The sequence below is a fragment of the Cygnus atratus genome, chromosome 3, assembly GCF_013377495.2.
Source record: "Cygnus atratus isolate AKBS03 ecotype Queensland, Australia chromosome 3, CAtr_DNAZoo_HiC_assembly, whole genome shotgun sequence".
Taxonomy (NCBI): Eukaryota; Metazoa; Chordata; class Aves; order Anseriformes; family Anatidae; genus Cygnus; species Cygnus atratus.
In genome coordinates, this window is record NC_066364.1 from 43,696,212 (window position 1) to 43,709,483 (window position 13,272).

Consider the following 13,272-nt stretch of genomic DNA (forward strand, 5'->3'; position numbering starts at 1 on the left):
GTAGTGGGGGGCTGCGGAAGTGGACTCTGTGAGCAGAGCCCAGCAGCTGCCCCAGGTCAGAGCAGAGCCAGCTCCAGTCGGATCCAAAGGGACCTGCTGCTGGCCATAGCCAAGTCAGGGAGAGATGCTGGTTGGGCCTCTGGCAGAGCAGATTGAAGAAAAGGAAGAAAGAACTGCTGCACAACAGCAGCTGGGAGAGAGGAGTGAGCACCAGCCCTGCAGACCAAGGTCAGTGCAGCAGGAGGGCAGGAGGTGCTCCAGGCATGCAGCACAAGTTCCCCTGTGGCCTGTGGAGAGGCCCCTGGTGGAGCAGGCTGTCCCCCTGCAGCCCATGGGTCCCACATGGAGCAGATCTCCACGCTGCAGCCCGTGGAGGAGCCCCCGGTGGAGCAGGTGGATGTGGCCTGGAGGAGGCTGCGGCCCATGGAGAGCCCCCGCAGGAGCAGGCCCCGGGCCGGAGCTGCAGCCCGTGGAGAGGAGCCCACGCAGGAGCAGGGGGTCTGGGGGGAGCTGCCACCCGTGGGGGACGCCATGCTGGAGCAGTTTGCTCCTGGGGGATGGACCCCATGGTACGGAGCCATGTGGGAGCAGGTCTTGAAGAGCTGCTGCCTGTGGGCAGCCCCCGCAGGCTCAGTTAGGGCAGGACGGCATCCCGTGGGAGGGACCCCACGGGGAGCAGGGGCAGAGAGGGACCGTGAAGGAGCAGCAGAGTGTTAAGGACTGACCGCAGCCCCTGTTCCCTTGTGCTGCTCGGGGGAGGAGGTGGAAGAGTGTGGGTGGAGGGGGGGAAGGTGTTTTTAGTTTGCTTTTGTTTTCTTACTGTTGTAGTCTGCTAGTGATAGGCAATAAATTACATTAATCTCCCTTATGCCGAGTCAGTTTTGTCTGTGATGGTAATTGTTGAGGGATGTTCCTGTCCTTATCCCAACCCAGAAGCCTTTTTTCATCATGTTTTCTCCCCCTGATCTTTTGAGGTGGGCTGAGAGAGGGGCATGTCGAACCTGAGGTGCCCCTCAGGGTGAAACCACCACAAGGATGGGACACATGGGGACGTTTGGAGAGATGCCATGGTTACAGAGACCCGTTCAAGCAGCCCACACTACCCGCTAAGCTCTCCTATGTTGGCAGGGCTCCTACACACACGTAGCAGCAGCAGCAGCAGCAGCAGCATCCGTGCTAAGGTTTTCATCAACAGGAGGATCCATGGACAATCAGGCCCACGCGCCTGTTGCTTAAATGCCAGCCACTGTTAATTAGGTACATGAGCTCTTCTGTGAGCCTGGGCAGAGAACCCAAGCAGTATCAAGGGCTTTTTGTGCTAGACACAATAGAAATACCCGTCCAAACAAACAAAACCAGATCCTTCCCCAGGCAGCTCACAGCTTAACGACAAATACAAGTAAGCAACAAGCAAGGATGAGAAAGACAGGATAACAGGTGCTTACATAAATATTTGGATTTAAGACTTTTAAAGCAAGCTAGAATCAGCTGCTCTATCCCAGTTTTAACTACTTTAATCATATTTTACCTGATTGGTTTCAAAGCAAGCAGGCACGTGGGGTATTATCTCTCTTGTGGAATGTTTCCAGTGGGCTCCTGCAGGAAACTGTCCAGGTCTAAGTGCTTTTCAGGTATTATTTCAATTCACTGTTGATGAGATTTGAAAGTCATATAGTTGTCATATAGACTGAAGTTGGTTACTTAGCATGGGGAACTCAAACCACAGAGTTTAAAATGCCTAAACACACAGCTAGGAACACAGCCTGCCAGTTATCTGCTGCGGCTTCACGTTTTTCCCAGTGTCACTTGTCTCCCAAACACTATGCCCTACTTTGCACACATGACCAAGGGAGCAAAGACTCCTATGCAAAAGAATAAGGTCAGGCAGAAGCAGAATGAGTTACTCCTGCAGACAGCTCACATACTGCATCCATCTCCACTATCACGCTACAAAAAGGAAGGGCAAAAACTGGAATGGATTCAGGTGCTTACTACAAAATTTTATACAAATTCAGAAACTTACACTGTGACAGTATTAGCTGTAGAGATAATTTTCTCTTGAATAAATAGACTGAGATTAAGGGATGACTTGACTCAAAACTACAGCAACTGCATTTACAAAAAAAAAAAAAAAAAGCTGACAGCAGAGGTCCTTAACCTAAAAAAAAAAAAAAATGAAGATGTTAGGACATCACTGGCTAGAATCTGAGGTTAAACCATTTCAACTGACGAACGTTTGGAACAATTTCCTTATCGACACAGTGCCTTCTCCATCACTGAACTTAGGAATTTTTCTTACCAAAAGCCAAACTATTGCCCAGGTATTACAAAACAAAATTTACTGTCATAGAAAAGTTCATGCTAGAGAATCCTTTTCAGTATTTGTATCTATGAATGCTATTACTTACATTATCAATTAACTACATTCTTATGTACATCATCAGATCCATCATGAAACATTGATTTCAAGGTATCATGCAGCAAAACAGCAATAATGCAAACGTGTTATTTAGCCCACCAAGCCTCTACCACAGTAGGAATGCCTGAATAACAGAAAAAAAGCTTAGTTTTCATCCCTGCAAACTGAAAGTTAGAAAAGCACGGCCAGCCCGCCTCTCTACCTGCATACAAGCTGAGAGAAAGAGAGAGAAGGAAAGAGATACAACCATAAACACACATAACATATTTTATTTAGAAAGTCCTATTTCAGAGCAGATTAACACTTTCCCTTACCCTGGCACCAGGACTTAATATCTGAATAGGTATGGCATTGCAATTCTAGGATAGATTGCTAATGTGTCATTTTTCAAGCGTAAAGCTCTGGTTGCTCCTTTTATTCAGGTAGAAGAAGAAGGTTGAAACAAGAGGCGCAGATGAAGTACCTTTATGGTGGTAAGTCTTCTGACAACAGAGGCATTCTGGGCTAGGAGATTCTTCTTCCACTGCAGTCAGCTCACATCAACTCCAGAAATAGCACGACCCGACAGAAAAGGTTTGCTGCTCTCTTTATCTTTTCCCTCTCAGGGAGAAAGCATAATATGGAAACGAGTGGTGTTTGTGTTTTTTGAAGTGTTTTGTATATTTTAACTGACTCACTTGTGTAACAGATATACATAAAGCATTTCAGTTCTCATACACTGTGTTTTCAAACTCACTCTACACTTAAGCTATCATTCTCTGGAGATCTGGGTTTTCCTCAGATCACACACAAACACCATCGCACATAATAGCTTGGAGGGAGGCTCTTGACAGATTAATTTGAAACTACTTTCTCATAAAAATACTTATTCTTCAAAAGCTTTGCTCATTTCAGTCTTAAACGATTCCTGAGATAATGGGCACTTGTTTTATTCCTGAGACTGCCCGAAAATATTTGGCCAAAATAGCGTCAGCATTATTAATGCAAACAGCAAGCTCGTTGTTACAAAAGGCTTTATTATGTCCATCTGTGTAAAACCTTTTCTGTTCCTGGGGCAGTCCATCAGCACGCATCTCAGACGGTCACACGCTGGTGCCAGCTGTGGCTGAGCGCTGCTCGCTTTCTGTCTCTGACAGAGACTCTGTTGGGCTTTACCGTCCCTCAGCACCAGATTTCACGGCGTGCATCGCATAGTTAATGCTCGTGCTTTCCATCCAGCTCCACGACCCCGTGAGGGGGTTGTACAACATCCCGTTCACAGCCTGAACTGAGAAGCCATCTAGAAAAGTAAGAAGGCATACAGCAACTGGGGTTTTCAAATATTCTAGGTCACTGCCACATAAAGCACTTTAGAAAGGCAAGTCTGAAATTATTCCACTGAGCTGTGGACAGTGCTTCACAAGCTTGTTTTTTAAAGTTGCACCAGGGGAGGTTTAGGTTGGATATTAGGAGGAACTTCTTTACTGAAAAGGTTGTTAGGCATTGGAATGGGCTGCCCAGGGAAGTGGTTGAGTCACCATCCCTGGAGGTCTTTAAAAGACGTTTAGATGTAGAGCTTAGTGATATGGTTTAGTGGAGGACTTGTTAGTGTTAGGTCAGAGGTTGGACTAGGTGATCTTGGAGGTCTCTTCCAACCTAGACGATTGTGTGATTCTAAGATACCACCAGAAGCAGTGACAGCAGCATCACCACTGGCAGAACTGGTGTAGCTGGTCCTTGCTGTTGGTGGCAGCAGCAGGAGCCCTGTGCCAGGCCACATCCCATTGCCACGCTACATGGTGAGCCACTGCAAAGTGGCCTGCTAGGAACCCCAGCTTCACACCACCACATTCTGGTGAACAGTAACGTTTTCTGTAGGCAGACACATTCTTCAGATCGACACCATATACTTCAAAATCAAAACGTGTGCAAGTCTTTGGAAGGGTTTTGCAGATTCCCTTTAGAATGGGAAATACAGGAAAGGCAGAAGAACACAATCAAGGACTCAACACAAGCAGAGGGATTTAGCACTCCCTGCTGAGCAGCTCTAAGTTCACTGCGTGACTGTGCTGCGTCCCAGGGGGATGCACGAGACAAGGCAGCAAACACACACCCTCTCAAAACAAATCACTCCACTGCACCTGCTTCTCCTTCTGAAGAGAGAATGGAAAGAACCACCAACAGGTATTAGTCATGATCCTTACTGAGAGAATAACTCAACTCATACTCCAGGTTCTTTACAGAGAACTAAAGCAAAGTGAAATATTGGGTGAGAGGTTTTTAAAATACCTGCAGAGAAGGAGGGCAATGAGCAAACTCTTCCCAGCTCGGTGCTTTGTCTATTTTAAAAGCAATCAAACCACAGAAATTCAATTATTTGTTCAAATCAGCATGGTGCAGTTTGTCAACAACTGACTAATGAATTTGTGGTAGGTTTCATCTTCGCATTCTTAAAGAAATCTTTTAGTGACATAGTAAAATCAAGAACATGGAGCAGCAACCAAAAACAAAAACACCTCCTCCCAACAGGGAGATGACAAACAAAGCAGTGTCAGCAGAGCAGCTCTGGAGTGCCAATACTGTCATTTTCTGAAGCCAGACCTGGAGGATATGAATCACTTCAGGGCGCACATCCTGCCATCAGGACAGGATGGAAAACCTTGCTTGGCCTTTTCCCTTAGGCTATCAAACAGCAGGGCAGCTGTAATGGTGACTTTGAGTATTCTCTGCATTTGTAAGACTCCATTTTGTTTATTCACTTTATGCAAAAGCCAGCAAGCAGCAGTGCCTTTAAACCAGAAGTGATACTTAACATAAGTCTGCAACTCACACAGGAAAAGCTGTGTGTTGTTGGTAGCGATCACCCCACCTATCTCATCCCCTTGCCATTTCTCCAGTGAGCATCTGAGTCTCTCTCTGCGTTCCCATCACCTGGCCTCATACTTACGCGATTCCAGCAGGCGCTGCAGCTCTTCAGGGGGAACAAACTTCTCCCAGTCGTGCGTTCCTTCTGGTACGATGCCTACTATTTTCTCTGCGACCACAATTCCCAGGATATAGGACAACTGTGTTTTATTGATTGTAGTAATGAATAAAGAACCTTCGGGCTAATTAAAATATTAAAATGTTCAGTTAGGAGAATATTTAATTGAAAACAAATTGCAAGTTTACTTGCATTAAAACACAATACTTGTCTATCTCCAAGTCTATATGCTGCAAGAGTAAGAACTAATTTCATCCCAGGACAGGTATTTACAAGCATCCAAATACAATAAAAAAGTCAGAATATAAGAGTGTCACTTGGTAGTCCTCCAAAAGTTAACATAACTGAAGTCTTGGATGGTCTGTAAACCTTTTCTTTGCCAAAAAAATAAATAAATAACGAAGTCACTTATAATATTGCCCACGAAATTAATAAAAGAAAGGTGTAAGGCCTCTACAATGTCTATTATAATTTTGTTTTATTTTTCTAATTAAAACTGAAGTAAAACATGCAACACTGCTTAACTTATGAGAGACTGATGGACTGATGAGACTGAGGACTGATTATAACAAACATAGTGTTTGTTATAACGATTACAGGGACAAAAAACAAAACCAGAAATGAATTCTAAGTACTTAAGAGACTTTTTGGTAGAAATAAAGGATAACTTCTATGTTGCCAAAAGGCTGAAAACTAATTAAGGGTTTTGTTCAAATAATCTATATTCTTTCTGATGACCAGAAAGATACACCGAGAGATTAGAGAGATGCTGCTTGTGAATTGGACCTACCATCATTCTTTGCAAATTAAATTATATCAGAAGGAATAAAACAACACCTGACTATTCTTAAGCATAATCGTGACCCTTTATAAGCAATCCAGGAGCTTCTCCTGAATCAGAAATGTTATTACAGTCGTTTAAATGCAGTCCGAGCCATAGTCACTGATCACCAGCAGCACTGCCGTGTTTCGTCTTACCTAGATGAAATCAGATGCATGTAGATTTATTAAGATCTTGATGCAAAGCAACATTTCAACACTAGGCAATGTCATTAACATTTTTTAAGGCAGAGCTGGGGAAACAAATTTCTTCCCACTTCAGGTTCTCAAAGTTGGGAAGATGTACTCGCATTATCAAGGAGAACGGGAGGCACCTATAGAGCATGATTCAGACCTCAAGCACTTCAGGGTGAATGAATGCAGATGTCGGTGTTTTCACATAGCTTCAAGTTAAAGCCTTGATAATAAAAGAGAATAAATATTCCCAATAATGAAAGCAAGAACTCTCTTACCTTTAACACCTGGGAGCAACACTTGATAAACATTTCAAGGTCAGCCACATGCTCCACTACTTCTGAAGCTACAATTACATCAAACGTTTCCATAGACTCTTCCACAATCTCCTCCAGTGAACTGGCTTTGTACTGTATTCTCTTGGCCAGAACTGGATCAAATGACTTGTGCCGATCTGCTGTTCTAATGTTGTCCTCCAGAGGATCAATTCCGGTAACTGAAGCTCCCAGTCTACCTAGAGGCTAATAATACAGAGTAGAATTTATTCTCCGCATGAAAACAATTTACTTAAAGGTGTCAGCAACTCTGCAACGTACACAAATGACACAGAGAACATCTGTCTGGGAACAAGACAAACAACAATAAATGATGAATGCTGATCCAGCAGTTTTGTTTTAAATGTTTATTACAGGGGAGAAAACACACATTTAGTGCTTGGGGGGGAATAATTTTCTCAAACACAGAATTATATATATATATATATATATATATATATATACACACTGGAATATATACATTCAAATTGTTTTTCAGAATGAACTGTTCTGAATCCATTTTGTTGCACCAAATCTTCACTATTACCCGCAGATACAGGAAAGACAAAGAGGAAAAATCAACATAGTATTCAAAGGGGAGAAAACAATGCCAAATTTAATTACTGTCATTACTTTCTTTAACATCCACCTGTAATGGTAAATCCTCATATCTTTTTAATGGTTACTTAATGCATGATTATCTCTGGTACTTTCTCACTGCTGAGAACTAAACACTGATGTTTGCTAGGATAGCATCACACTTGGCTGTCACTCAAGTTTCTCCAGTGTCTTCTTACTCATAGGTTAACACCTCAGTCATCACCTCTTCTGAAACTGAAACAGGCTGCAGAACATGACCACATGTATGTTATTCCAACCTGAAATTCACTGGTCATTCAGCCTGAGAAGGCCACGGAGCAGATCAGTGTTGCCAGTCTTGTCAGAGAGCAGACTGTCAAAAGACCACAGCATTTTGCTCAGAATGTATTAGGGAAAAATAAAAAATAAAAGAAGAGAGAGATTCAGGTCCCTTTGCAACGTTTCACTTCAGATGCTGATGAAGTTCCCAGAATAACTCAGCCAGATCTGTCATGCTAAATTTACAAACTACCTAAAGTCTACTGACAGGATACAGCCACTGCAAATAGTTACTTCTCAATCCCGAGTTTCTGCAGACTGCTCAGGAGTCTGTGCTGTTTGTAGAATACTTCAGAACATTTGGCAACTAAACCATCGTGAAAGAGAAAGCCCCTCCTCTGAGGATTAGACATTAAACAGCATAATAGTTAAACAATTAAAAAACTTCATATGCTTTTTAACAAGAGAAACAGAGCGCCCTGATTCTTACCTCACTTAGCAGTCCACCACCACAGCCAACATCCAAAATCTTTATTCCAGAAAGCGGGCTTCCCATATGATAACTGCTACTCATGTTCAACAGAGTATCTCTGAAAGAAAAGGGATGTGATTAAGGCCAAACATACAAGGTGGTTTAATAGGTGTAATATGGAGTTACCTTAAGTATTGGTAATTGTTATTCTCTGTTTTTTGAGGTCGCACAGATAGAGTACCTATAAAACATCTGTCTTCAAAACCATACCTAATAAATGGCACTCTAATGTCATTCATAGAATGAAGGGCTGAATAGTCTCCTTCTTCATCCCACCACTTATGTGCGAGGAGCTGGAATTTTTTCATCTCCTTTGGATCCACTGATGAGTGTGAGGTGCTGAAAAGTCTCTTCGTGGTGAGCCTAAATAATGAAAGCTGAGTATCATGAAATCAATACCTGAAATATGATGGGAAAAACAAACCTGGCATAATCAGACAATGAAAAAAAATAAAATTCATGGTCCTTTAGAGACACATTATACTTGATTAAAAGCAAACAGATCTTCTTCACTGTATGTATAATGTATCTTCCAAAACAGATGGCCGCATACCTGTAATTTTTAAATTAGTAACTTGTAAAACAAAAATAGGCTTTAACAAACTTTGTATTTGTGATGTGTAAAAATTACTTCAAGCGACACAGTCACAAAGCAAAACTAAATTATTATTGAAGAGGATAGTCCTTGTCATGTAAAATTAGTTTAGTCGCACTACTTACATGCTCCTTTTTACTTCAGTCACAGAGACGGGCGGAGCGTTACTGGATTCCAGCTGTACTTTGCGACTATACTTCTGCAGAGTAGCCCTTGGGCCTGTCCGAAAAGACAGCTCACCATGGCCACCTGCATAAACAAAAGAACGGCAACTGGATGGGAAACATCAGCCCTGAGAGCTCACAGGCAAAGAAATGTGGTTTATCAGTGCTGCTCCAGAAGAACTCACACACGTGGCACTCATCGCTATGCAGTTTAAATATCTACTGATTGTATTAGAAAAAGGAAGCCGGTGGTTCACTAGAAGTCATGACGACTGCTTTACTGGTTTTATTGAGATATTAACTGTGCAAACCCTCAGGCTCTTGCTCACTGTACCACTGGAGGCGTGCCCGGGCATTAAACAGGGCAGCACACGCTGCTCCACCACCCCAGCTCTCCGACTCCGCTCGGTGACATTTTGCAGACGAACTTTTCACGCAGCTGAAACGCTCCACAGTCGGCGAGGATTTCACATTTACTCTGCCCACGTCGCGCACAGGCACGCGCACAGGCACACGCACAGGCACACGCACAGGCACACACCAGGGCTCCGGTTCTGCATTTTATAACAGGGCACACCGCGTTGCACCCCCCGCACTGTACGAACTGGCGAGGAAACCCATGTAAACCCCCCAGGGCCCGCTCTCGGAGCCCTTCCCCAGGCCTGCCTTGCCAGCACACGCCTGCTTCGCCCTCACACACCCCGCACAGCCGCCCCCAGCCCCGGCCGCACACCCCGAGCGCCCCCCGGGGCTCCCAGGTCCCGCCGCGGCCCCTCCGCCGCTCACCGCCCGCGGCCGCCTCCCGCCGGCCCCTCAGGGCGCGGGCGATGGCTCGGAGCGGGCCGCTGCCGCCCCGTACGGCCCTGGGGCTGCCCCATATGGCCCCTCCGCTTCCCCACACGGCCCCGGTGCCGCCCCACATCGCCGCCGCCGCCGCCCGAGCACCGCGCCGGGGCCCGCCCCGCTCCTCGCTCCCCGCGTCCGGCGGCAACGGAGGCGGCGCGGCGGCGTTCCGCGACCCGCCCGGTCCGTCCCCCTCCCGTCCCTTGTTAAAAGCCGCCTGCCCCTGCGTGGGGCCGCTCCTGGAGGTTATTAATAAATTATTTAAAACGTTGTTAATGAACGTTTCAAAGCTGTTGGGTTTTTATTTTAGTGTAAGGTGGAGGAAAATCACGTTGATGGGACGTCTGGGGATGTGTGAGGGAAATGGCAGCGAGGAGAAGCTCCAGGGCTGGCAGGAGCTCCGTGTCTGTCATAAAGTCACGGAAAATGACAGACGAAGCAATTTCAGCTGCTTCTTCCCGTGTCCTCCCCCAGAATCGCCTTATGGAATTAAATCAAAGGGGCACGGCCGCAAGCACCCGCCTGAGGCTGCCTCCAGAGGCACGGCTGTGTTAGCTGCAGCGGGCAGTGGGGCCTCTCCCCTTGGCCTAGCGCCACGCGTGGCCGTGGCTGCACCTGGAAAATGGAGGCAGCGACTTTACTCAAACGTATGCCCCCTTTCCACTGTGCGCAGAGGTGATCTGAGCTCATCTTGGGATGAGAAAGAACTCCTCTAGCAGAGGGTGGCTGACACCGTGATCAGCTAGCCATCGGCTTCTGGAGAAGCCGAGGTCAGTGTGGTCGCAGCCCTGTGAGGGCCGGCTGCTCCAGCAAGTGCAGGAGCTGCTACAGGGGCAATGAGAGGACAGTCCCTTCCTCGAGCACCACCAAAATCCTGATTTAGCTGCAGTTTAGGGTTGAAGGGTTTGACCCTGTAAACCCTCGTAAGCAACTCCAGCAGTTCAGTGCTGACAAGTCAAGGCAGCTCTTCCTTTTGGCTGGCTGCAGTAGGGAGCTAGTTTAACGCTCCTAGGTGGTAAAGAACCAAGCCAGATTTAACCAAGGAGAGGACAGTTTCCTCATGCTTTATTGAGCTACCGGTTGGAGCAGTAAGCCCGCCAGGCAGGCATCCCCAGGCGCTCCCAGCCACGATGCGATGCACTCAGCCCTGTGCCTGCTGCGGGTCTGTTCCACCAGCCCTCGTTCCTCCCTGCAATGTGCGCTGATGGAAATCTCCACCTTTACTGATCTGCTGTCGTACTTCATCTAGTAGTCAATTGTTTTGTCTTGTTTTGAAGAAGAAAAAAGCTAAATAAGGACTACTGAAAAGTCACAAAGAAGTTTGTCGCTGCTGTGACTGAATACATGGCAAATGTGCTCGGTGTGCATCTGTACAGCTTCTCCACTCGCCTGCATTCCACCAAGCACAGCTCTCAACGCAGCGGATTTTAGTGTCATTAGTAACACGTCAGAGCTGCTGGAGAGCTGGAGCTCAGAGAAAGAAATCCTTTATGCTAAAAAGCTTCCTTAAAGCACAAAACTAAGCCTCCCTCCAGTCTGTGCTTATGTATATTCCTTAAGCAAATTAATTGATAATTTTTCATTTATTTAGCAGAGCAAAGGCACAATCTGCAGTTGCCATTGCTTTTTATATTTTCTATTTAAAGAAAAAAAATAGTAACAAGTAATTAAAAACACGCACACTGGAATATATTTTACTTAACAGGATAAGCTGGTTTAAAACTAGAGGTAGCTATTCCATTATTAAATGCAAATTTTAAGATAACAGCATTTAAAAGCCACAGCCCAGGCTTCCTTCTCCCTTAAGACAGGCAGGCCCTCAAAGACACAAACCAAGAATTATGCTATAATTCAAAAAGTTTGTAGTTGCTCAACCTTTAGACTGTTTTACTTTGCTATTGTTGGCCAATCCACAGCAGCAGCTTGTTCATGTTCTTAGATTACAAAACAGGTACCTTTGGGTATATATTGACAATGTTTTTTCTTGTATTTGTCTTCAAAGCAATATTTGCATGGAAACCAGTTTTTTCACTCGATCTGATACCATCCCTTGTTTATAAAATAAAAAAAAGTCAAGGGAACTCCCTTAGAGTTGCTGCATGACATTTGGAGTTGTATGTCCTGCTCTCCTACATTGCACGAGTATCAAAATAACTTTTAAATGTTTATTTAAAAATGTAGAAGAATAGAGTAAAAAAACAATTCAGACTTTTCCAAAATGACACATTCCCATTTTTGTAGCACATATTTACACATTTTAATTTAAAATCACTTCAAAGGTACGGAATTACGATTGGATGTTATTTTAATCTTTACACTTGAAAAAAAAAACACTCATAAGGGAGTCACTAAAACATGAAAAAGCCTAATGTATGTGAAGCTGACATAGTACCAACGTATTTTTAATTACTGGTGTGCTGAGAAGCTGTTTAGTAAAATTTCTGAAACAGTTCAGTACAGAGATCGTATGCTCTTTTTATTGGCATACAGTCACTACCCATATAAGTGCATTTGTGTCAGAAAAAATAATGTCCATATTTACAGGAAGTGACAGAAGTCCAGTTGTTGGCAGAGTATATAAAGCTCTTCATACAATCTTTTTTATTGGTAGACAGATAATATAAAAACTGAACTGAAAATCAAATTCAATGCACATTGGAAACTGTATTCCTCAATAGCCTTTCTTAAAATTAGTTTTATTTCCCTTCTCTCTCTCAAAAACAAAGTCCTTTTGAGATATTTGAGCTGCTATGCCACCTATACTATTCAAGAAATCCTCACTTTTACCGAAAGCCAATAGTGTACTGAGATTGGATCAGTATCATTATTTATATCTGTATAAATGCCACTAAAATTAGTGTGTTGAAAATTTATGCCTTATTTTGCTATTAGGTATGACTGCTTATTCTACTCCATTATAAAAGTACTCAATTTGGGATGTATGCTATTTGTAACTGAATTAACTAATTATCTGTAACAGTGTTTTAATAAACATGCATGTATTCAACAGCCATTAACTTGCTTAATAAATGTATAGTTAAAATGTAATTTTTCCAGTGAAGCAGTTCACTTCTGTGTCTAATTACGAAAGAAAATACATTGGCAAAAATGCTGCATAGCTACATTCTACTTTTAGTTAAATGGATTAATCTGTTCAAGACGACATGCTTTGCAAATTGCCTTTACTGGTGTATTTTTTTCTTAGAAGATACAGCCATCAAAGAGATCTTACTTTGATGTTAAGCCTTTTATCTTTTTCACAACTGGTATCATACCAGACCTTTTAGCCATAGGTCTCCGATCTTCCCCAGAATTAATGTTCATTCTTCTGTAACAGTCAATGGCCTAGGGTTGCAGGGTTTTTTTGTTTTGTTTTTTGTTACTAATAACAGTAGTTCATTTCCTGAAGAAGGAGGTAATCAGTGATTTCATTCACTTTATAGTGACATAAAAAACATTAAAAAATTAAATAAGTTGCTGTCTAGCCAATGTATTAGCTTTATAGGAACCACAACTCTCATAACACTAGCAAAAATAACCAGATTTAATGTTTACTAAACATTTAAAGCAT

General features: G+C 43.7%; 1 protein-coding gene across 1 annotated transcript; it reads right to left on the bottom strand.

Moving 5' to 3' along the window:
- Positions 1–3,415: 3,415 nt before the first annotated feature.
- COQ3 (coenzyme Q3, methyltransferase) lies at positions 3,416–13,025 on the bottom strand. The gene is made up of 8 exons (XM_035561778.2): positions 12,934–13,025; positions 9,645–9,940; positions 8,820–8,943; positions 8,310–8,462; positions 8,058–8,157; positions 6,674–6,916; positions 5,346–5,505; positions 3,416–3,698 (listed from the first exon to the last, which is right to left on the bottom strand). Exons 1-8 carry the CDS (start codon positions 13,023–13,025, stop codon positions 3,571–3,573), a joined length of 1,296 nt encoding a protein of 431 aa, XP_035417671.2. The 3' UTR covers positions 3,416–3,570.
- Positions 13,026–13,272: the final 247 nt, after the last annotated feature.